Below are 25,028 nucleotides of genomic sequence, written 5' to 3'. Positions count from 1 at the left end.
CCACGAGCCATGTGGCAAAGTAAAGATTAATAGAAATGGGCTAAATATAAGAGTAAGAGCTAGACAATGACAGGCCTGAGCTAATGGCCAAGCAGTTTAAATAATGTAAGAGTTTGTGTGTTTATTTTATAAGTGGGCTCTGGGACTGGCGGGACTTGGTGGCGGGAGCTGGAGAGAAATTCTCCAGCTACAGAGAATGGTTTAAATGTCCACATACTCACCAGAGTGTGTGTGTGTGTGTGTGTGTGTGTGTGTGTGTGTGTGTATGTGTGTGTGTGTGTGTGTGTATGTGTGTGTGTGTGTGTGTGTATGTGTGTGTGTGTGTGTGTATGTGTGTGTGTGTGTGTGTGTGTGTGTGTGTGTGTGTGTGAGAGAGAGAGAGAGAGAGAGAGAGAGAGAGAGAGAGAGAGAGAGAGATTTATATAATCATTGCATAATCAGGCAGACCCAGAGAGTAAGCTCCATGTAGTCATGTGGACATGGAAAGGGCTTTAACAACACCGTCAAGCAGAAGGAAAAGTATGAAAGCCGCCTACCCTGAAACCCAAACAATGCGCACTCTTAGTGTCCAGGTGTGCCCACAGAGCACACACGGAGGAGGAGGAGGAGCGGCAGGCACATGCCAAGGGGCAGCAACTGCTGCTTCTCGTGAGAAGACTGTCCAGCTGAGCAAGGAACGGGAGGACGAGATTTCCACTCTGTATTCGGTCTTTGTTTCTGTTCAATGAACATGTATTTTGCCATTCATGTGATTTTTAAAATATAGTGTTTCCACCCAATAAAGGAAGAAGAATATGTGAACATATTTCATTCTGTTTATCTTGCTAAGAATTTAAACAGGTACAGAACCTACCAAATTTTTACAATAAAAAAAATAGATGTTTGTTGGGTATAGAGGCACACATTTCTCATCCCAGAGGTGGAGAGTGGGGTAGAGGATCAAGAGTTCCAGGCCAGCCTGGGCTACACAGCAAGACTTTGCTCCCTGCCCCAAATAAATAATTAATAAATGATTTTTTTAATTAAAAAAGAAAAGAAAGGCCAGAAACATAGCTCAGAGGCACTGTGCCTGGTATGTGTGAGGCCCCATGTTCAATTCTCAGCCCAAAGGGGGAGCGGGTGAATAGTAAGAAAAGACAGATGTGGTTTGTCTGAGCTACTAACACCACCCATAAAGGTTCATCCACAAAGGTTCATAAAACATCTGTAATTCCTCTGCAGTGTGTGCTTTGTGATGGAGGAAAAACAGACAGAAAGAAGGTTCTTTCTCCTAAAGCACTTACTTCACACGCATATATAACATATCCTGGTAGCATTCACCACCATCCCTTTGTCCCTCTCTAACCTACCAAGTCCCCATCCCACACCAAGTCCTCCCTCCCCACACCAAGTCCTCCCTCCCCACACCAAGTCCTCCCTCCCCACATCAAGTCCTCCTTCTCCACATCAAGTCCCCATTCCCACACCAAGTCCTCCCTCCCCACATCAAGTCCCCATTCCCACACCAAGTCCTCCCTCCCCACACCAAGTCCTCCCTCCCCACACCAAATCCTCCCTCCCCACACCAAGTCCTCCCTCCCCACACCAAGTCCTCCCTCCCCGCACCAAATCCTCCCTCCCCACACCAAGTCCCCATCCCACTTTCATATCTTTGTTCTGTTTTTATAAAGCACTTTTAAAATTCTAAACTACAAAGCGACAACATGGATTTTCTCCTTAGTAATGTACTTAGTAACTTCCTATTAAGGAGCAATTTTGCTCCCAGTTAGTGTTTGGCAATGTCTGAAGATATTTCTGATTGTCACAAGGTGGGGCTGGAGATAGGTGGAAGTGCTCCTAGCATCTAATGGACAGAGCCCAGGGACGTCACCACACATCCTACAACAGGAAGCCCCCACAACAAAGTATTGTTCACCCCAAAATGTCAATACTGCCAGACAAGAAGCCCTGCTCGAACTCTAAAATTTTAGTCCTATTCTAAATATAACGAAAGACTTCAAAAGTAAAAACAACAATACACGTCTAGGGATGTAGTTCGGGGTAGAGCACTTGCTTAGCGGGTCCAAGGCCCCGTGTTCCATCCTCTCCATCCCCCAAAGAGTAAGCATTAAATGTATTTTTTACAAGTGGAATTAGACAAAGAATATGGACTTTGCGGTCTTACAAATTCATGTTAGAAACCTAGTTACCAATTTTGTTGTCCCATACAAGCTAATCAGTTTCCTCGCCTATAAAATTCTAACTAAACACAAATCGTTTAGGATTTCTGTGAAAACTGGTCAGTTTAGTCCCAGTGCTCTGCCCTCTATCGGTATTACAGGGATTAAATGTTTTATTTAAAATACTTCAACCACAGCTGGGCGGTGGTGGCGTACGCCTTTAATTCCAGCACTCGGGAGGCAGAGCCAGGCGGATCTCTGTGAGTTCGAGGCCAGCCTGGACTACCAAGTGAGTTCCAGGAAAGGCGCAAAGCTACACAGAGAAACCCTGTCTCGAAAAACCAAAAAAAAAAAAAAAAAAAAAAAAAAAATACTTCAACCACAAATTCTCCTCGTTTTAAGAGTAAAAACCTATTCTAAGTCTATAATCCTTTTACTTTTAATGTAACCACTCTCTCTCATAACTGTAATCAGGTGACCAGAGGAGAGACAGCAAAGGCAGAGGAGGATCTCAACTGGCCCAGAGCATTGTTCTAGGTCTCCTCTATTGCTGTGATAAAACACCATGACCAAAAGCAACTTGGGAATGAGAGGGTCTATTTGGCTACACATCCCAACCACAGTCCACCACTGAGGGAAGTCAAGGCAGGAACCTGGAGGCAAGGACTGATGCAGAGCCTATGGAGGAAGGCTGCTTATTTACTTTCCTTATGCCTCACAGGACCACCCACCCAGGGGTAGTACCACCTACACTGGGCTGGGCCTTCTTACATCATCACTCACTAATTAAGAAAATGCTCCTCAGACCTGCCTACAGGCCAATCTTATAGAGGCATCTCCTTAACTGAGGATCCCTCCTCCAGATGACCCCAGCCTTTGTCAATTGCCCAAAAACAAAAACCACATGCCCAAGTATGAACCCCAACATTCTGAAATAGGGGACTTACTTTAGTGGTGATCCTGTATGTGATGTAGGTCTCCATTGTACAGACATGCTTCTTGGGATCATCAACCGTGACAAAGAGATCTCTGGTCTCACCATCAATGTCGTCATCAAGCTGGAGTCTGTTCAGAAGGGAAGATGAAGAAGCTGGGCTCGAAGTGCCTGCTGGAGTACCACCATTGGGCAAAATGAGATCCTGGAAGAAGAGAAGTACAGCCTTACAAATCACATGAATGGAGAACCTCACCAGCCACAACTGTGCCTCTCCTCACTCCATGTGTCTCAAACGAACAGTTTAGAGGAGGAACTCAAGCAGGAGCTGACGCACAGGCCATGGAGGGATGCTGCTTACTGGCTTGCTCTCCATGGCTTGCTCAGTCTGCTTTCAGATACACCCTAGGATGACCTCCCCAGGGGTGGTACCTCCCACAGTGAGCTTGGCCCTCCACATCAATCATTAATCAATACAATGCCCCACAGACTGCCTACAGGACAACATGATGGAGGTGTCTTCTAGATTGAGGTTCATTTTCCCAGATGGCTCTAGCCTGTGTCAAGTTGACAAAAAGCTAACCAGATCTTAGCTTGTCATACCATCTGTCCCCTTTTGTATTTAAAATTCCACAGTTAAAAAAAAAAAACAAAAAAAACAAAAAAACTTAAAGAGATTGTCAGAGGGAGGAATGGAAGGACGGAAGGAAGGACGGACAGACGGAAGGAAGGAAGGAAGGAAGGAAGGAAGGAAGGAAGGAAGGAAGGAAGGAAAGACAGACAGACTGCAGAATAACAGCTCTCATTCTCTTTCCACCTTAGGATGAAGACCTAAGGCTACCTAGATAAATTACATGTTAAGAATTTGTTATAGCTGGGCAGTGGTGGTGCACGCCTTTAATCCCAGCACTCAGGAGGCAGAGGCAGGCGGATCTCTGTGAGTTCAAGGCCAGCCTGGTCTCCAAAGCGAGTTCCGGGAAAGGCGCAAAGCTACACAGAGAAACCCTGTCTTGAAAAACCAAAAAAAAAAAAAAAAAAGAATTTGTTATAAATATAATGTTTTATTTTTTTATTAATATTTTATTTTGTGCTTTTCAAGACACAGTCTCTTTGTGTAGCCTTGGCTGTCCTGGAACTTGCTCTGTGGACCAGGCTTGGCCTTGAACTCTGAGTGCTGGGATTAAGGGCCTGTGCCACCACCGCCCAGTGTGTTTGTTTGTTTGTTTGTTTTGTTTGTTTGTTTTTTGTAAATATATATTTTTAAAAGGCTGTGGTGGTTTGAAAGAAAATGGCTCCCACAGGCTTCATAGGGAGTGGCACTACAAGGAGCTGTGGCCTTGTTGGAGTAAGTGTGGCCTTGCTAAAGGAAGTGTGTCACAGGGGGTGGCCTTTCAGGTTTCAAATGCTCAAGCCAAGCCCAGTGTCTCTTCTCTTCCTGCTGATCCAGATGTAGAACTCTCAGCTACCTCTCCAGCACCATGTCTGCCTGCACACCACCATGCTTCCCACCATGACAATAGTGGACTAAACCTCTGAACTGTAAGCCAGCCCCAGTTAAATGTTTTCATTTATAAGAGTTGCATGGTCATGGCTCTCTTCACAGCAACAGAAGCCCTAACTAAGATAAAGGCCATGAACATTTAAGGCTCAGTCTCACAGTTCCCCTGCCATGTTAGGACTTGACAAGGGAACACAGCCCGTGTCTAGCAGAAGATGGGAAGACCCCTGAGTGTCACCTCAGAAATCACTGGAAGACAAAGACTAAGAATGTAGCAAGAAAGTGACAAGATACCAATGGGAAGGCATTGGTGACCCAGATCATAGGGTGGGGTCAAGGAAGTGCTCTGGGAGCTCTGATCTGTCCCCTGGAAGTCACCTCAGCAGTCATATCCATGAGCTACAGCTGATCAGAGGAGACCCCAAAGAAGAAAGACAAGACAAGGCAGAGGAAAGCATGACCCAGGTGAAGACAGACATACACAGAAGGTTCTCTCCTTTGCCTCCATCTGTGCCAACCACAGATCATTTAATCATATTCTTAAGGCAATGTCAAAAATAATGCCAGGCGTAGTGGTATGTGCCTTTAATCCTAACACTGGGAAGGCTGAAGCAGGTGGATCCTCTATGAGTTCAAGGCTAGCTTGGTCTATATAGCAAGTTCCAGGACAGCTGGGGCTATGTAATAGGGAAACCCTGTCTCAAAAACACAGAACAAAAAAAAAAAAAATTAGTTTTTGTAACTATTAAAAGGGTGCCATCTTTTGTAGTAGGCTTTCTTTGGGCCACCAACCAGCTCTCAAATAAAGACATAGAGACTTCTTATTAGTTATGAATGCTCAGCCTTATCTTATGCTTGTCCCACTAGCTCTTGTAATATAACCTGTTTTTCTTCATTTATGTTTTGCCTCAGGGTTTTTTACCTTTCTTTCATTCTGTATGTCCTACTTTCCTGCTTTCTCTGGCTGGCTGGCTGGCCCCAGGCATCGCCCTCTCTTTCTCCCTCTCTTTCTCTCATGAGCTCTTCTCTCTGGCCTAGACTCCTCCTCCTACTTATTGTCTCTGCCCACCAGCCCCACCTATCCCTCTACTGCCTAGCTATTGGCCATTCAGCTTTTTAGCAGACCAATCAGGTGCCTTAGGCAGGCAAGGTAAAACAAATGCAGCCCATCTTTACAGAGTTAAAGTAATATTCCTCAACAGTCTTTACAGAAGGTGCTCATGGGAACAAACCCCCACCCTACACGATGCTTCTTTCTCTCTCAGCTACACTGCCAACTGCGGGGCAGCAGGAGGAGCTGCCAGCAGGGCACTGTGCCCTCTGCAGCTGCTCTGGTATGGATATGGAGGCAGAGCCTCGCTACAGCAGCTGCTGCTGACCTGCTGGCCTTCTCGGGATGCCTACACCACAGGGCATGCATGGAGTGTCACACTCAGTGTCTGGAGGTCTGGCAGGAGACATCATCTCTGGAACTCTGAGAGAGCCATAATGGCACTCCCCTGTCTGTAAAATTTTAAACATGGACTGCAGGCAGGCCACCTTGTTAGACTCTGCAAAGGCCCACCTTTATATTTATCAACACTAAAGCACTGGCCTCAGAACAGCTCAGTCAGTAGCTAATCATTACACAAAAGAAATTTAAAAAAAAAACAAAACCTTCGCCAAACAAGCCAATCAACTCAAATAGTGGTTTTCTGTGATCTAGCCTAGCCAATTCTGGAAGCCACCATGTTGTCATATCTTGTCTTTGTTTGAAATCCACCTCCTTTAATATAGATGTTGCCAGATGTTCTCTCTCTCTGTCTCTCTCTGTCTCTCTCTCTCTCTCCCTGCCCCAATTCTTCTCCCCACTTGGGAGGCATCTGCGCAGAAGCAACTGTAAATATTAACCATTGATCTAGGGGCTGAATAGATGCATCTGTGGTTAAGGGCACTTCTTGCTCTTGCAGAAGACCAAGGTTTAATTCCCAGCACCCACCTGGTAGCTCACAACTGTCTGTAATTCCGGTTCCGAGGGATCCAAAGTTCTTTTATTGCATCTGCAGGTACCATGCACACATGTGGTACACACACATACATGCAAACAAACAAACATTGGTACATATAAAATAAAAATAAATATTTTTAAATCATTGATTTATACACCTGACTTATCCACAAACAATGGCTTCTCCTTGTGTGTGCAGGTATACATGTGTGTGCATGTGCTGGTGTAATTATCTATCTGCCTTCTCTTGCCTGATCTACTGAGACTATATACCAATGCTCCTAGGTTTTGCCCTAGGGACCTCAGCTAGTAACCTTGAGGAATAGCCATATATACTCTGAAATGCCCTAACCAGTATAGGAAGGGAGAGTCCAGCAAACAAATTCAGTCACAACCAAATCTGGTCGGATCCTTGCCTCCTGGGACACAGCCAGGGAAAACACCTTCACCTCTCATTCCAGGGTGTCCCCTCCCTGCAGTAGCTAGGCATATAGGAATGACAGACGAGACCCAAGTGTCTGAAGTCTCTGGAGCAGTGATGCTACCGCTCTGACGACCAATGACAGACTCACAAGATCATCAGGTCAGCCGCGACCTCTCTCCCTGAGGACGCAGCCTGAGACCTAGCCTGCCCTAGTGTTTGCTATGCCAGCAGCTGAGCCTGGGTGCCTTGCCAAGCTGGGTCCCTTCATGGAATTTTTCCAGTCCCTTTGCTAGTCTTCCTCTCCATTCTCTGGTCACAAGTCCTTCTAGGTAAACATGAATCTGCTGTTTTTAAAGGCAGTCAGGTAAAGCCAACGTTTTTTCCTTTGGGGTCATGAGTTTATCACAAAATGACTTCCAAGACCCTGCCCCATGAGAAAGAAATGCACTAAGAAAACACGAAGATCTTAGGGGTGACAAGCGAGTGTTGGGTGGCGTGACTGGTCCGGGCACCTCTGTCGAGCAGAGACCTCAGCAGCAGAGTTTGTTGTGCTTTGACCTAAAGCAGGCACCTCATGGTAGCAGCACCACCGACATGAGCTGCAGGTACTAGGCTGTTATCATCAGTCAGTCCTCCATACCACAGCTAGGGTGCTTCTAAAAAATATCTAAACCCAGGGCTAGGGGGATGACTCGGAAGCTATGAGTGCTTGACATTAGCAGAGGGCACCCACACAGGGTGGCTCACAACTGCCTGGGACTCCAGCACTAAGGAACCTGACGCCCTCTTCTGGTGTCCTCAGGCACCTGCACTCATGTGCACAAACTCACACACAGACACATACATATGTATATAATTTAAAATAAATAAATAAATAAATAAATAAATAAATAAATAAATAAATAAAGCAAGCAAGCAAGTTCCCGGACAGCCAAGGATGCACAGAGAAACCCCATCTCTAAAAGCAAACAAAAACAAAACAAAAAACCCACTCATTGCTATAAAATGTCAACTCTCGCCTGTAGTTGTAGATAGAACATTCCTTCCTCTGTCCCCTGTCCCTCACTCTACACCCAAGAAAGACACACAGAGAGAACTGCATTGCTTCAACTCCTCTGGTTCAAGGAACTTCAGTTTCAAGATCTGTTACGGCCAGTGGTTGGTTAACTAACTAACACAGATAACTAACATAAGATAACTAACACACATCTCTGGCGGGATTCTTTGTTATGTTAAACACGAGGTTCCTAATGACAGAGTGGCATCTACTGGGAGCCAAGACGGAGCCAGTAAAAACACAAGTCATACTAACACAGTCCAGCTTCCCTTCTGACACCACTGGGGAAATGTGGGTAACATGAAGACCCACCCCATTTCAGAGGAGCCCGGCAAAGCAGCTCAAGGCGGCCCACAGGAGAGGACAGCACTTGTCCACTGCCGGTACCTGCCCGGTTTGTCCTGAGTCACGTGCATAGCAGAGACCTGAAGAATGACCGTGTCCTACACAAATCGAACAGAACACTCCTGACCGATGACTTTTCTGTAAAATTAAACCCACTATACAGAATCAATTCAAAGGGAAACACTCGAAAACAGGCTTATCAAAGATACTCAACAGAACAGGACAGGAACACAGGGAGACCTGGGAAATGACCACAACCGAGTGTTTACAGTAACAAGACAGATAAGACGCTGCACAGTCATTGTAGAAACTGTACATCTAAGGTGGGCAGAGAGAAGCATGCCTGATCCTAGTTCTGGGGTGGCAGAGGCAGGAGAATTACAAGTTTGAGACCAGTCTGCATTGTATAGCAAGGCTCTGCTTTAAAAAAATAGATAGATAGATCTAGACAGACAGACCAAATTATAGATCTGGACTTCCAGACAGTCTCAGTGAGTTCACCACCACAGCTTACTTCCTCCCACCCTACCACCAGATGCTAACCTAGCACCTAAAGAATGGGAGACAAATAATAGGAAAAGCAGTGACTCTGGGAACCAGGGGAGGCTGCCACCCAAGGGCCAGGCTTTCGAAAATCTACTAGATATAATTGGGCACTGCTGAAAAGGGAACCGGGAGACCCTTTCACAGAGTTTTTGAGGCTATTTAACTGTCACTGAGGCTTGTAAAGAAGTAGAAAATGTCTTTATCCCAAACCCTTCATATGCACCCTAATTTGAAAATGCGGTTGTAGGGGCTGGGGTGGGGTGGGGGCGGATGTGGTAGGCAAAGGAGGGCTTCCGGCTGAGGTGCGGTACTAGGACCACAAAGCAGGATGCGGATCACCAGCAGGGGGCGCCATTCCCACAAGGCTTTGGTGCAGCTTTAGGGGCTGAGACCGTCAGACATGTCTGAAAACACTGGGGGGTGTGGGGCTCTGCCATGGAAGACAGGCCACTGGGAACCCCGACACTGAGACGAGCCAAACCAACTCTCACTAACTAGAAGGCCCAGGACTTGCCTTCCTTCCCTCCATCCTTTTCCTGTTTGTTCAAGTGGTTATAAGCGAATCCAAAAAGACAGTTCCAGCAACATCAAGCAGAAACAGAGGCAAACCAATAATCCACCTGTTCTGATGTGGGGCCAACAGCAGACCTGTGTTATCACCACATCAGACATGAGTAAACAAACCAAAAAGAAAATTAAAACCTTAAGCCTGCATGGTCTCATCACTCTGCCCCAAGAAAACACACGTGAATAAACACGTGTATGAAAACCTTTATCCCATGAAATGAACACATTAGGCCGCATCTACTTTGTGCTCCCATTTTCAAAAAAGTCAGAAAACTTAAAACATACTAAAAACAAGAAAAAGCAACAAACCAAAATTTAATTCTTTTAAAAGATGTTTTAGATAAAGTAGAACTTACAAAGCCTGACCAATATAGAAAAAAGAAGAGTAACTATTTAGATCTTATCTCTCTATATAATTATAAGTTACAAATGTATTACAAATAACTACACCAGTAAGTCCAGAAAGCCACACAAGCTTGGTAGCATTGGGGAAGGATGGCCAGACATGTTGTATGGTATTTTTGTTTGTATTCTGACAAATAAAGCTTGCCTGGAGATCAGAGGGCAAGCTAGCCACTAGTTAACCATAGAGACTAGGCAGTGAGGCACAAGCCTTTAACCCCAGCATGCACTTGGGAGGATCATGCCTTTGATCCCAGCACATGGGAGGCTCAGACCTTTAATCCCAGCACTAGGGAGGTAGAGACAGGAATATAAGGTGGGTGGAGACAGGATCTCGACCCCCATTCAGTCTGATGATTCATAGAGACAGGCCAACCCATTCGATCTGAGATTTCATAGAGGTAAGAAGTCTCTAGTGGCTGCTGCTCTGCTTCTCTGATCTTTCAGCTTTCACCCTCAATTTCTGACTCCAGGTTTTTATTGTTAAGACTAATTAGGATCACGTTTCACAGACACGCAGCAAAGTGAAGATACACAGAAACAGAAACCCTGAAAACAATAACCACCAAGGCCCCAGAGGTTTTACAGTTGAGTCCAGCGAGCTCGAGAAGTTCTACCTCAGTCAGATATTCTGAGACACACATGAAAACATGGAGAAACCTTCCAAGTCATTTTGTGACAGTTAGCCAGTAATCTGCTATCAAAACACCATGACAAAGAAGGAAGCTATAATATACACCAACAATAAAGTAACAGTTAAAACCATAGCTTGTGTGTTAATTTTATCAAATGTAACAAAATGCCATAAAATAGGCCAACACACCAGCTAATTAATTAATTAATTAATCAATCAATTATTATTTTGCAGGACAGGGATTGAGCCCAGCCCTAACTCTACCACTAAGCTTACATCCCCAGCTTTTAAAATAGCTTTTCTAAAAGATGGGAGCTGGAAAGATGGCTCAGCCCTTAGGAGCACTTGACTGCTCCCTGATCTTCCAAAGGACCCAAATTCAGTTCGTTCCCAGCACCCACACCAGGTAACTCACAACGGCCTGTAACTCCAGCTCCAGGAATCCAATGCCCTCTACAGGCATTGCAGTCACATGCACAAACACATATACACATGTATAACATAATTAAATTTTTTCATGAATCTTTAAAAAGAATATATCAAGGGGCCTAAAGAGATGGCTCAGTGGTTAAGGTTCCCTGTTGCTGAGAGGACCCTGGTTCGATTCCCAGAACCCACATGGTGGCCCCAAACCATCTGCAACTCCAGTTCCAGGGTATTCAACAGGCATGCATGTGGTGCACATACATGAATGCAGGCAAACTATTCATACACAAAAAGTAAACAAATAATTATTTTAAAAATTTTTAAAGAAGCTGGGTTGTGGTAGTGCAAACCTTTAATCCCAGTACTCAAGAGGCAGAGACAGGCTGATCTCTGTGAGTTCAAGGCCAGCCTGGTCTATAGAGTGAGTTCCAGGACAGCTAGGGCTGTTACACAGAGAAATTCTGTCTCCAAAAACAAAAACCAAAAAAAAAAAAAAATTTTTTTTTAAAGAATATATCAGGGAGCAAGTAAGAAGGTTCAGTGGTTAAGAGCACTGGCTGCTCTTCCTGGGGACCTGGGTTCAGTTCCTAGCACCTACATCATGGCCATCTGTAACTGTCAAGGGACCAGCATTGGGGTTCAGCCCTGACCTACTGAAGGGTTCCTTGAAGTGGGGAGTGAGGAATTGGGAAATGATAGAGAGAAATATAGGTGTAGAAAAAGACAGAGACACAGGACAGCTTCCGGAGGGCCCTGGGTCAATACACAGCAGCCTTGAGTTTATTTCTAACGGGCTTTTTATACACTAGCAAGGGGAGAGGCAGAAGACCTCCCCATTTCAAGATCAAAACACAACATACAACCAAGTGTAGACCCTTCAAAACATCTGGTAAACACGCCCCATGGCAAAGCATCTTGTGATCAGGCCTTGGCACATAAGACACCTGGTAACCATGCCTTTGCACCCTATTATGCAGCCTTGGAGAGCAACATAAACTCTCTCTGACCTTGAGTCGAAACACAAGCTGGAATCTTTGTGGGCTTCCACATGTAACTGCAGTTCCAACGAATCCAATGCCTCTTCTGCCCTCCTAGGGCACTTCATGCACATGGCACATTGACATACATGCAAACAGAACATCCATACACATAAAATAAAAATCATTTTTTGAAAGAATAGGGGCTTGGGGTGACTCAGTGGATAAGGATCAGGGCACTTGCCACCAAGCCTGACAACCTGAGTTTGATCCCTAGAACCCACATATTCTAGAGAGCTAACTCCCACAGGTTGCTTGCCCTCTGACTTACACACTTGTGACATGGCACGCATCTCCACCCCCTCCTGGCCCTGCATACACGATAAATATGTAATATTAAAAAAAAGAATGTATGGTTCCAAGAAGGCAAGAAGGCTTCAACATTAGGAAATGTAGTGATGTGATTACTACACTAAGAACTGTACGCAGACGGAGTGTTGATGGCGACCCTGTCCACAAGGTCCAAAGTGTTTACTGGTGTCATTCACTGGGAAATATGAGCAACTCTATTAAAATCTCTAAGCAAAGTTAAGGATTTGGAAAAGGAAAGTTCATAATGTGTTAAATACTATCAGAAACATCAGCCATGAACTTTGAAAACCTTATTCTAGTGAAGGAAGCCAAACACAGAAGGCCACACATTTTATGATCCGTATATGTCACTGTCTGCACAGGCATGTCCTCAGACACAGAAAGCAGACTCTGGTTGCCAGAACAGGGACTCATGGCTCAATGGCAATGGTGACGGTGACGGTGGCTTCCGTCCTCTGAGCACACACAAATCAACCGTAGAGGTGACAACAGTGAAACTTCACCCTGTGTGAATCATCTCTCAATAGTAACAATACGATACAGCAAACACTGGGAAACCCTGGAGGCTCAGCTACTGAATTCAGAAAGAAGAGCCTTTTTCAAGGAAGAGGAATGTTGAGGCAGGGTCTCATGTAGCCCAGGCTGGCCCAGAACTCACTACAAAGATAAGGATAACCTTGAGCTCCTGATCCTCCTACTTCAGCCTCCCAGTGCTGGGATTCAGGTGCGTGCCCCCTCACCCAGCTTCAGAAGTAAGATTCTGACACCCAGTGTTGGCCATCGTTCAGAATCTGGAGACACCGCAATGAGGTACTGAAAACATGCAGTCATCAGCCACACTGCTTCATGGCAAATCAAGCTTCCCCAAATTCACCTAAAATTTAATACAAGGAATTTAAGACAATGTCTTCAACACATTCAGAAATGATAAATGCAAACGATGCGTTTACAAATATTACTAAGTGAAAGACTGTAGGGAGCACTACACAGAGGGGCAGTCAGTGGACACCCAAGTGACTGACCCCTCCTGCAAGAGGATCACACATTCTTGCTACTACAAATGGTTTCTCACAGAGACACCTCATCCCATTGGCTGTGGGTTAGGTCATGTGACTTGCTCCAGCCAATGACAAATGAATGAAGGGCAGCGTAGGCCAGACCTAAGCCAAGCTTTAGAAACTTATCTCTCAAAGTCTCTTGCTCTTTCCTCTGCCTAGCATGTCCCCAAAAGGGAATACTCCTTCAGAAACATTCGACTTGGGAACAGTGGTGCAGCTGACTCCCAGCCAGAACACACAGCATGACCTAGAAATTAATGTCTGTTGCAAACTTCGGAGCTTTGGGAGTTGTTTATTACTACTTCAGTAAACCTGACTAGTGCAGATAGTTACAAAAATGTCTGTATAATTTCTAAACTGTAGAGAGGAAATGATGATACAAACAGTAGAGAATTTTAAAGACATTACCCATTTTAACCCTGGAGTTATTCAAATGTTTTACTAAACTAGTATGTCCAAGTTCTTGGACCCGTTCTCCTTATTATTCACAGCAAAAGGTTCAGTTTTCCCCCCACCGACTTAGAAACACGATGTCAAATAGTCTCCCAAACCTCCACAGCTGTCTGCACACGTCCATCGTGACCTGGGACTAGCAGTCTGTTCTCCAGGCCGGCGCTGTCCGAGAATGCGTTTACACCTTCCTGCTCTGTACTCTGACCATTTCCTACATGACAAATCTTCCTCTATGTGGTTTCACAGACCACCTGTCTCCACACTTACAGGCTGAAGAAGCTTTTTAGAAACTGAACACGCTTCCCTAGCCTTCCTATGAGAAACCCTGCCCTTTAAATTGCATCTATCAGCCCAATGTAAAAGAAAACCTTCAAATGAACCTCAAAATCAAACAGCCCCAGTCCACATTCTTTGGCAAGGTTTCCATGATCTGTTATTAGATTTCTGAAGGAATCTCAAGACTGTAGTCCTTGTTCTGGACATTCTTAGAAGCAAGGATTTTGTCTAACTCTCAGATTAATTTAAACATGATTCCTTACATCCTCTAGAGGAGGAGCCACTATTTCAAGAATATACTGAGCATTAAGAGATGTCAACCAAAGAGACGATGCAGGGCTCCTGAAACACAGGGCTAAGACCATCTGTGTTTAAACAACTCAGTCTAGCTGGAGTATGAGTGCCAAAACCTGTGGTGATGATGCAAAGCAAAACTGGTTGTAACAGCATCTATGCATCAGAGGGAGAGAGCAAAGGGTGCTTCGACAGCTTGAGAAGGAGGAGGAGGAGGAGGAGGAGGAGGAGGAGGAGGAGGAGGAGGAGGAGGAGGAGGAGGAGGAGGGAGAAGGCTTGCCAAACGGAAAAGCAAGGCTAGAGTAGTACACAGTCTGGACAGTCCAGGCTGAGGAGTCACCACCACTGAAGGAGACAGGTATTCTCAAAAGCTTGTCCCCAAATGAATAATAACTAAGGGCCACAGCAAGAAGACTGGATACTACAGGGGCAATGGATGACCCTGACTGTCACCTGTGGACATGTCTGTAAAGGAGTTCCCAGGTTAGATGACCTGAGGTCGGAAGGGCCACCCTCAACATGGGCAGTACTGTCATATGGGCTGAGGCCCTGGGCTGAATAAAAAGGGTGGGAGCTGGGCAGCAGCATCCATCTCTCTCTTTCCCTGAGCACAGTTGGAATGTGACCAGCCACCTCATGCTCCTGCCTCTATGCCTTTCCCATCCTGATGATCCACAGCCTCACACTGTGAGCCAAAAGCAACCCTTCTTTCCTAAACTTGATTTTCTTGGGTATTTTGTTTGGTCACTGTATGCATACGCCACCTGGCAGACTTCAGAGTCCAAGGACACAGCTTTCTAAGAAGACAGAGTAAGCTTTCCCAGCTCCACCTAAAAGCACAAGTCTACCTAAAAACCAGCTCTTTTATTCCCACCTCCAACCTGCTCTCGGGATCCTGCCAACCCAAACCCACAAACCTGAGCAAAATGTTCATTCCTCTACTGGCACTTCTGCACCCACATCACGCAAGGCCTTGGGGCATAGAACCCTCCAGAAGTCATCAGAACTGTTCGTTCTATAGTAAGGAAGACTGAGTGACAGGCACGAGTTCACTCAAGTGACATAAAGAACACAGGTCTCATGTACAGCTGAACAACACCACACTTGCGGAGGAGCACTGTCCTCTAAGCACAACAGCCATTAGCATCTTATCAGAGGAGTGGTGACTGCCCAAAAGAGACCTTCAAGACGGGCTACTGATGTGTCCAGGGAAGGGACGGTCATTAGCCCCTCATCTGAGATCTAAGTCACTCTCTCCAGGACCCTTCCCTCCCAGCTGGATTCAATTCTGCCCCAATCCGCACAAGGCCGCTGAGCTACTCAGGCAGGTGTCCCACCTTTTGACATTGCAACACAAAGTTGTCATCCACACAGTTCAGGCTCAAGAAGCATCAATCAAGTTACCAAAAAAAAAAAAAAATCATACACACACACACACACAATCAAGTTTTTAGTAAGTTTACAATTTTGTGTTGGGCCCCATTCACAGCTATCCTGGGGTACATGCAGGCCATAGGGTGCATGTTGGACACACCTGTCAGCTAGAACACACAGAGGATAAACTAAAGGGGTACTCCATCTACGCAGCTATGGTGAAGGGATGAAGATGAATCAGGGATGAGACCTTTTGGTGATATGGCTGTTTGGAGGTCACCCACAACCCTGTTAAGTAAACCCAAATAAACTCATTGGCTCACTGAGCTAATTAAACGGAATCATTACTTTGGTCCCTGGGGGCAGGGGCATAGACATTTTTACATGTCTGCAGGGAAAGTTAAGGCACTAACTACAACTCAAGGGCTCCTTATATGAAAGAAGGTCCTAGCATAGTCTTTATTTATTTACTGTATGTGCATGTACAAATATGTATGCAGTGCCAGGATCCCAGAAGAAGGTATTGAATCCCCTAGAACTGGAGTTATAGTAAGCTTCCATGTGGGTGCTGACAATCCAACCTAGTCCTCTACAAGAGCAGCAAGTGCTCTTAACCACTGCTCAATCCCCAACCCAACCTTGTAACCACTATTCATTCATCTTAAAAATTTGGTCACATGGTTTTGAACTATCACCTGACATAGCACCACACAGACATGTCAGAAAAATTAGCAAAGAACATTCTTGGCTGTCAGAACAAAGGTCTAAAAGAAACAAAATACTAGTATGTTCTGTGTGAGCAAATGCTTATGGGTTAATCATCACCCGGACCAAAATCCCTTGAGGGAAAAACCAGTCAGGCAAGGAACAGCACAGGACAGACTTGCGGACCAATGGCAAGCATCCAACGTTCCTGTGAAGTTGGTCTTACCAGCTATTACCTCTCAGATGTGTTTTCAAATGCCCCACATTTTCAGTTGTCCTCTGACCACCACACAAACTTTGACACACATGCAGTCACACACAAAATAAATCATACAGCAATAAAATTCCAAACATCAAGGAATAAGGGAAAAAGCAAGTTCTTAAAAAAAAAATGATTCAAACATTAAGAAATAAGAGAAAAAGCAAGTTCTTAACCGTGAATGCACGGAATCTCCAGGACTCGTCAAAGCTAGAAACGACAGGAAAGAGAAAGAGCAGGTTGCGTTTTAAGCTAAATGTTTTTAACCAAAATGTCAAAAAGTTTTTTTAAGTTTCTTACAGTAAAATGAGTTGTCACCAAATTTAAAACTGCATCCATTTGTTGCAGCCTGAGTGCATGGAGCTCACAGGCTGCACTGGGCTAGGTAAGAGCAGATGCAGTCAGCCAGTGACCCCAGAGCAGCGTCCAGTCCTGCAGCTCCACATTCACAGTCCTGTATGCCCTGACAAGCCTATTGCTGGTTTGTATCTTTCACATCATGTTTCACTTCCTTTTTCTTGTGTATAGATAGATTCAGTTACAGAAATCCCACCGTTACAACTGCCTACAGTATTCAAGACGCTAACATGCTGTGCAGCTGGGTGGCCTACACCCGGGCTGTGTTCCACACAGCAAGCTCCACCACCACTTAGGTTTGTGTAAGTACACACCACGATGTTCGTTCAACGAGGAAATCATCCAGAAGCATATTCCTCAGAACATACCCCTGTTGTAAAGAAACACAGGGCTGCACCGGTCACAGTCCCGTCCTCTTTGCAGGGCCCTTCTGAGTTCAGCTGCAGAAATGAACTCCGTAAAGAAGGGCCAGTGATCTGAATCCTCACTTGACAGTAGATGGCAGAGAGGCAGACAGATGAGGGAAGAAGGAGAGGATGAGGACAAAACCTTACAACCTTGTCTCAACGGTTACAACCAAGCTGGAAAGGAGACGAGCCCTTCATGTTGGCACAGCAGTGACTACAGGGTCTCACCCAGAGGGAGAGACTCGCAGGCTTGTCTTGAAGCCAATATCCAGGAGATCATAACAGTGAGGATTTCTAAAAGTACCGGGTCCCCTTGTTGTTTGACAGGGTTTGACCGGGTCTCTCCCTAGGCAGCCCAGGCCCAGCCTCTCAGGGCTGCGATTACAGGTGTGCACCACCACACCTGCTGAAGATGCTTCTATTTGCATGGAGGAAAACACCAGCTGTTCAGATGGAAGACTATAATTATTATCAGTTAAACTGTTGTAGAGAAAGGTGCTAAGAGGTTGCGGGGGCTCCCTTTCCTTAAAGCCTCTCCCAGGTACAGCTGTTGTTGGACAAAATTTAGCTAAAAGGTTACATTTCTAAAACACATATAATTAAACATGTGTTAAGCACCTCTCTTCTAGTAATAAAATATCTGATTATGTCTCTATGAGATGGCGGAGAGACAAATAATTATCACTCCCTATTTATGTTATAGAGCAAAATACAGGTGTTTTCCAACACATGGGATTTTGAGTGGCATAATTGACAGGTGCTATAGCCCCCCCAAAACCACAAATGAGAGGATATGAAGAAGCAAAATTTATTTGTGCATGTATTTAATCCAAACATGGCATTCTTGACAACTGCCAGGTGCTATTCTGGGAAGGAAAGCAAGCTGAGAAGGGACTGAGTGCAGGAATCTTGTGTAGGCTGCTGCGTGGAGCATGGCAACACGATACACAGTGATAAATGCACAAATGAAGAGAAAACCTGTGGTCCAGAGTGAAGGAGGAAAGGAATCTTACTCTTGGAGGATACTTCAGAATGGCTTCAATTTGTTTCTTCAACAGCATGGCAGAAGGGCCTGGGCTGAGATTCCAGCCGGCGATCAGGCCTCGGGCAAGCCCCTCAAACTCACTCACACTAGCAGGCCCTCAGACTCACTCACACTAGCAGGCCCTCAGACTCACTCACACTAGCAGGCCCTCAGACTCACTCACACTAGCAGCCCCTCAGACTCACTCACACTGGCAGGCCCTCAGACTCACTCACACTGGCAGGCCCTCAGACTCACTCACACTAGCAGGCCCTCAGACTCACTCACACTGGCAGGCCCTCAGACTCACTCACACTGGCAGGCCCTCAGACTCACTCACACTGGCAGGCCCTCAGACTCACTCACACTGGCAGGCCCTCAGACTCACTCACACTAGCAGGCCCTCAGACTCACACTAGCAGGCCCTCAGACTCACTCACACTGGCAGGCCCTCAGACTCACTCACACTGGCTGCAAGAGGAGGCAGGTTGCACAGGGATACTGAGAGTGTGGGTGCAAACTCTCCCGAAACAGGAAAGCGCCCTTCAGTGGAAGGGAAGGGCAGCCCAGCAGAGAGGGCTGCATGAGCTGGAGAGCAGCCCTGGACGGGTGTGAGCTGCTTGGGAGGAAGCGGCAGGAAAGCCAGCCTGGAAAGAAGATGCTCCAGCCCCCGGGATCTTAAGGAGGAATTAGACAAGTGCTCCACAGGGATGCTAAGCTTTGAAGCAGGAAAGCGGTCATGCTCCGGCTTTTCAAAACCCCTTCGGAAAAGCACACAGAACCAAGAGGGAAGGCCAGTACAGGCGGCAGCGGATGGAAGGGCTAGGGCAGGCAGACACCATCCGCTTCCCCCAAGATGCCAGGAGAGGAAGGGCAAACGAGGGGTCCTGAATGCCAAGGTTAGGTGGCTAGGATCACCCCACCGTGATCCGCCCGATTTCTGCTCATTAGAATTTAGCATATGCTCTCGCAATAGAAACAGGGTAAAAACAAGACTAGGATATTCTCTTGAATACTTCCCAGGTAGGGGGAAAAACAGACCAACCCAGAAGGAAATTGCGTTTTAAACACAGGACTAGACAACGTTTTCCTTCAGGCAAAAGCAAACGAAGCCCAAATCAACAACTACGTAATCCCCACAGATTCCATCCTTAGGACAAGAGGGTAAGAGGTGCTGAATAATAGTTCAGCGAACGCCGAAGCCAAGGGCATGTAGTGCTTGTCGTTCTTCTGATCCACTGAGAACTGTTTCCCAGAGACTGCTTCTCTTCAAAGGTCTGCTTCACTGACACCAACCTGAGCCATTTTTCCACTGTTCAACATCAACAGCCCTCAACTTGGGGCCTCCCCGTCCATTTGAGGAGGTCAGGGTCACAGTCTATGGACTGTCATCATACAGTGTTCTTGGGACAGCTGAACCCACCCTCGACAAGCGAGCAAACGATGTCTAGCTGAGCAGCCAGGAGCCTGGGCTATTAGCCAACGTGTAAAACAGAAATGAACTGGGCATGGTGGTACACCCCTGTAATACCAGCCCTCCAGAGTCAGAAGCAGGAAGATGGAAAGTTCAAGGCTAGCCTGGGCTACACAGCAAGTTCCAGGCCAGCCTTGCTATATACATATAGTGTATATAGTATATATAGATATAGTGAGACCCTATTTCAAAACATCAAATAATAATAATAAATAATGTTTTAAAAACAAAACAAACTTAAGGCTAAACGATTTGTATCTGGAGATAAACTGTATATATTTCACAGTGATCACACATGACTACAATCAAGGGAAGAAACAAAGTATTCTAAGAGCACGCTCTCTGCCAGACAGTGTGCAAGGGAGTCACTCACATGTGGGTCTTACTTATCCCTTAGAGTAACTTGGAAGCAGAGAGGAGATTTTATTATCCCAATGGGACTACTGAGAACATGAACTAAGAAGGTTAGAGCACAGGTCTAGAGTCACACATCAGTGACAGGCAGAGGGACATAGAACTGGGCCTGGGACCCCAGAGCAAGCACCATCTGCCACTCACATCCCAGAGATTTCATTAAACAGTATCAACCAGACAAAATATTCCAATACCACCTTCATTTTTTTTTTTTTTTTTACAATGTGGCATGTAAAGAAGCCCCTGACCACCATCAGCCTTCCATATGTGTTTCTTAGAACAACAAAATTCCCGCTCCACCAGTGTCAGAGAAATAACTGGAGTCAGGTCGCTTAAGGGCCTTCAGAGCCAGCCAGCTCCAGAGAAGGGCCATAGGCCATTAACAAGCAGCTCCATCTGGTCTCCACCCATCTCCTGGACTCTGGAAAAATGAACCAAGAACCCTACCAGTGTCTGCACTCAGATGTAAACCATGTGGTCAGGCACCACCGTGAATGATCCATCTGAGGTGAGCCTTCGGCGTTAATACATGAGGTCAAGGATTCTCATTCCTGGAGACCCTTGTATAGCACAGATCCTGTCCAAAGAGCTTGATGGCTGACTCACCCTGACAGCCCCAGAATCGACAGAACAAATCTGAGTTTTAATATTAATTGATAACTATGGAAACTCAAATAATGAAGAGATAATATATTATTCAATGAACACTGATGGAAAATTTGGTTAACTATTTTTAAAAGGGTAAAATAATCAGGACCTTCTCAAATTCCAAATGCAAAAACAAATGTCAGGTTGCTTAAGGACTCTGATCACAATTTATATCAGGGGGCTACAAATTTTTCAGAATCAGGGTAAATATGCTCATGTCTGTAACATACGGTATCTGTTTTAACAGCTCAAGTAGGCCGTAATTGTGCTGTTACGTAAGGACAGTGAAACTTTAATCTCACTAGTTTTTACATATTACAACATGTAAGAAGGACTTCAGGTTATTTTTCATGTTATTTAAGATGTAAAAAATATTCCAACACTTGAGGAGCTGAGGCAAGAGGATCATGAGTTCAGTGCCAGCCTGAGCTACATAGATAAGCCCTGTCTAAATAAATACATAGATAAATATTTTCTTCATGGTGAGAGGTTAAGAATGGGGAACTGGTGTAGTGATAACAATAAATGGTAGCAAATGAGTCCTGACATAGTGTGCTGGTTGAGGAAATCTATACACGAGATAGAAGTGCATAGAAACGCACACATATACACAGAGAGAGAGTCCAACACAAAGAAAACGAACAGCTATATTATACAGCTAATAAACAACTGTCCACCCTCATTAGTAAATAACATGAAAATGAGTTTTCTTTTGTTTTAATTTTATTTCAGGTGTACTGGTGGTGTGGTGGCTCATCCTGGTTGTCAACTTGACTACATCTGGAATCAACTAAAACCTAAGAGCTGGACACACCTGTGAGGGATTTTTCTGGATGGGATCATCTGAGCTGCAAAAACTCATCCTAAGTCTGGATCATTTGCAACTGGATGGCTCACCCTAAGTTTGGGCCGCACCTTCTGGTGGCAGACCACATAAAAGGACACGAAATAAGGAAGCTTTGCTTTCTGTCCGCCTGCCCTCACTCTCACCGAAGGTTCATCTATCCTGACACTGACGCATTCCTTCATTGGTGTTAGAACCTACCTCTTCAGGATTCCAATACGGATGGAAGCCCACCCAAGACATCCAGCCTTGTGGACTAAACAACTGGATTATTGGCCTTTCTGTTGGGAGACAAGACATCCAGCCTTGTGGACTAAACAACTGGATTATTGGCCTTTCTGTTGGGAGACAGCCAGTGGAGGTTTGAATGAAAACAACCCCCATAGGGAGTGGCACTATTAAGAGGTGTGGCCTTGTTGGAGGAAGTGTGTCACTGAGGGTGGGCTTTGAGGTTTCAAATGCTCAAGCCAAGCCCAGTGTCATGGTCTCTTCATGCTGCCTGCAGACCCAGATGTAGAACTCTCAGTTACCTCTCCAGCACCATGTCCGCCAGCCGGCATGCCACCATGCTTCCCACCATGACGATAATGGACTAAACCTCTGAAACTGTAAGCCAGCCCCAATTAAATGTTTTCCTTTATAAGAGCTGCCCTGGTCATAGTGTCTCTTCACAGCAATAGAAACCCTGACTAAGACAAAGCCACTGCTGGAGCAGCTGGACCACAGCCTGTAAGCTATCCTTTTTATTCTACTAGTTCTACTAGTTCTCTTTCTCTAGAGAACTGTGGCTAATACAGGTGTTTTCCCTGCATGGATGTCTGTGTACCAGGGTCTCATTCTATAGCTCAGGATGGCCAAGAATACACAATGTAGCCCAGGCTGGCCTTGAAGTTTTCGGCAATCACTCAGCCTCCTGAGAGCCACCACACCCAGCTCCTATCAAAATGAAAACATTATCATTTCTCCTATCAACTGGGCAGACTTTAAAGGTTATCTCTGACCACAAAGCCACACTGAAAACAAATGCAGAAGCATCACCACTCAAGGACAGTGTTTGTTTTTTGTTTTTTGTTTGTTTGTTTGTTTTATTTTTCTCAAAATCCCATCAGATCCAAAGAACAAAGAAGGACTTTGCAAACAGGAAGAGAGATGGTGATACATGGGTCTAAGGCTCTGTCAGGCTAGCGGAGCTAAAAGGAAAATGAATTACAGACCCAGTGTCTCCTCTCTTCAGTCCTCAGCCACGCCAATGGCAAAGATTTAGAATGCATTTTACAGCACCCATTTGTCTTCAGTGACCTAAGTGCTTTTCCTGTCGGCCACAGACAGTAATACTCCTGCCTAATGAAGTTCATCTTACTGTGACAGGGACGCCCCAGGAAAGCAGACAGCCTCAGAAGCATCTGAGGCAGCCCAGGCCCTGGCCACCAGACGATAAGCTGAAGCCAGATGGAAGGGACATCTTTGATTCTGTGCACAGGGTGTTCGATGCCTGAACCTACCTACAAAGCTGGATGCAACAGGGGCAGGCATCCAGGAGAAGCAGCCAGAAGTTCTTAGGCTGACTGGCCTAGGGTACAAGTGCACAGGGCAACACCAGGAAGAAGAGCCCCTGCCTTAAAACAAGGTAAAAGGTGAGAACTCCTAAAAGTTGTCCTCTGACCTCCACATGAATGCCATGGCATGCTCATGACACACCCACACACACACCCACACACCATACACACAAATTAAAACATAAATAAATACCAGTACCAAAACCTAATGGGGCTGGGCATGATAGCAAATATCTTTAATCCCAGCACTGGGAGGCAGAGGCAGGCCAGGCAGATTCAGGGCCACAGTGCTGGAAAACAGAAGCTAGGAAGGGATTGGGGAGTGGGCGTGGCCAAGGCACTGGAGGGTGTGGAATGGTTGGTTTCTCGGAGAAAGCAAAGAGGAAGGGTATTTCCAGAATTCTCAGCCCTGAAACTCTCCACTGCCAGGCAACTCATTTCCCACTTCCTCGGCTGAGAAGGCGCCATGCAGCCTTCTGTCTCAGTCCCAGGCGGAGCACAACAGAAGGCTTCGAGACCAAGTCCAAGGGTCTGGTCTCCAGTGTTCTCCCTCCCCAACCTAACTCCACACCTTCCCAGTCCCTGCAGCCTGAGCAAAGGCCATCCATAGCCTTAGTGACCAGAAAATGTCACACACCACACCCAGGTGTTGCACAATACCGTGGGGGGAGGGAGGTTCTTAACTTATGGACATAACGCATCACATTATTAAATCCGAATAAGCCTTACTCAAAAAAGAGGGCTGGGGGTAGCTCAGGTGACAGAGAGCTTGCCTAGCATGCAGGAGGCCTAGATCCCCAGCACTACAGAAAACTAGATGTGGTAGTGCATGCCTATGATTCCAGCAGTAGAGATTCAGAAGCAGGAGGATTGTAAGTTCAAAGTTATCCTTGGCAAGTTACAGGATAGCCTAGGATATAGTGGGGGTCAGGGGGAGGGGGGAGGGAGGAGGAAAGGAGGATACATTGGTTGTACCTTAAGAAGCACAAGGCCCTGGGCACAATTCCTAGTACACACAGACAGATAGACAGACAGACAGACAGACAGTCTGTGTCTCTCTCTCTCTCTCTCTCTCTCTCTCTCTCTCTCTCTCTCTCTCATAAAAAGAGGAAAAAAGGATGGCATTAGTTTAATAGAGAGCTGACATTACTGTCAAGTTTGAAGCTGTTAAGTAAAAGATTCATAAAATAAAAGAAACATCAATTTTTTTTAAAACCACAATCATGAGGTCAAAGTCAAGACATCAATAAAACCTAGACATGAAAGAAAGGCAAGCAATAACATTTCTCCTCGTTCTGGAGAAATTAGATAAAAACTAACCTGCCTATGGAAAAACATAGCTACAAACATTAGTCAAATGGAAACACGAAATAGAACACAGAGAAAAAGGAAATTGAACACAGCAAACTTGATCAATCAAGCCAGTCAGGAAATGGGGGGAGGGGGGGTAAAGCAGAAAATAAAAAATAAACTCAAGTCGGGCGGTGGTGGCGCACGCCTTTAATCCCAGCACTCGGGAGGCAGAGCCAGGCGGATCTCTGTGAGTTCCAGGCCAGC

The 25,028-nt window shown here is 45.7% G+C and overlaps 1 protein-coding gene across 1 annotated transcript in view; it reads right to left on the bottom strand.

Annotated features, from left to right (window-relative positions):
- Snx30 (sorting nexin family member 30) overlaps positions 1–25,028 on the bottom strand; it is a 98,973-nt gene that overhangs the window by 47,561 nt on the left and 26,384 nt on the right. The window contains exon 2 of the mRNA XM_059254418.1: positions 3,107–3,298. Coding sequence (XP_059110401.1) covers positions 3,107–3,298 — 192 coding nt within the window. The remainder of the gene's footprint in view (positions 1–3,106; positions 3,299–25,028) is intronic.

Source organism: Peromyscus eremicus, chromosome 2 (assembly GCF_949786415.1).
Source record: "Peromyscus eremicus chromosome 2, PerEre_H2_v1, whole genome shotgun sequence".
NCBI classification, from domain to species: Eukaryota; Metazoa; Chordata; class Mammalia; order Rodentia; family Cricetidae; genus Peromyscus; species Peromyscus eremicus.
The sequence above is the reverse complement of the archived record's forward strand: the minus strand, read 5'-3'. Positions and strand labels throughout refer to the sequence as shown.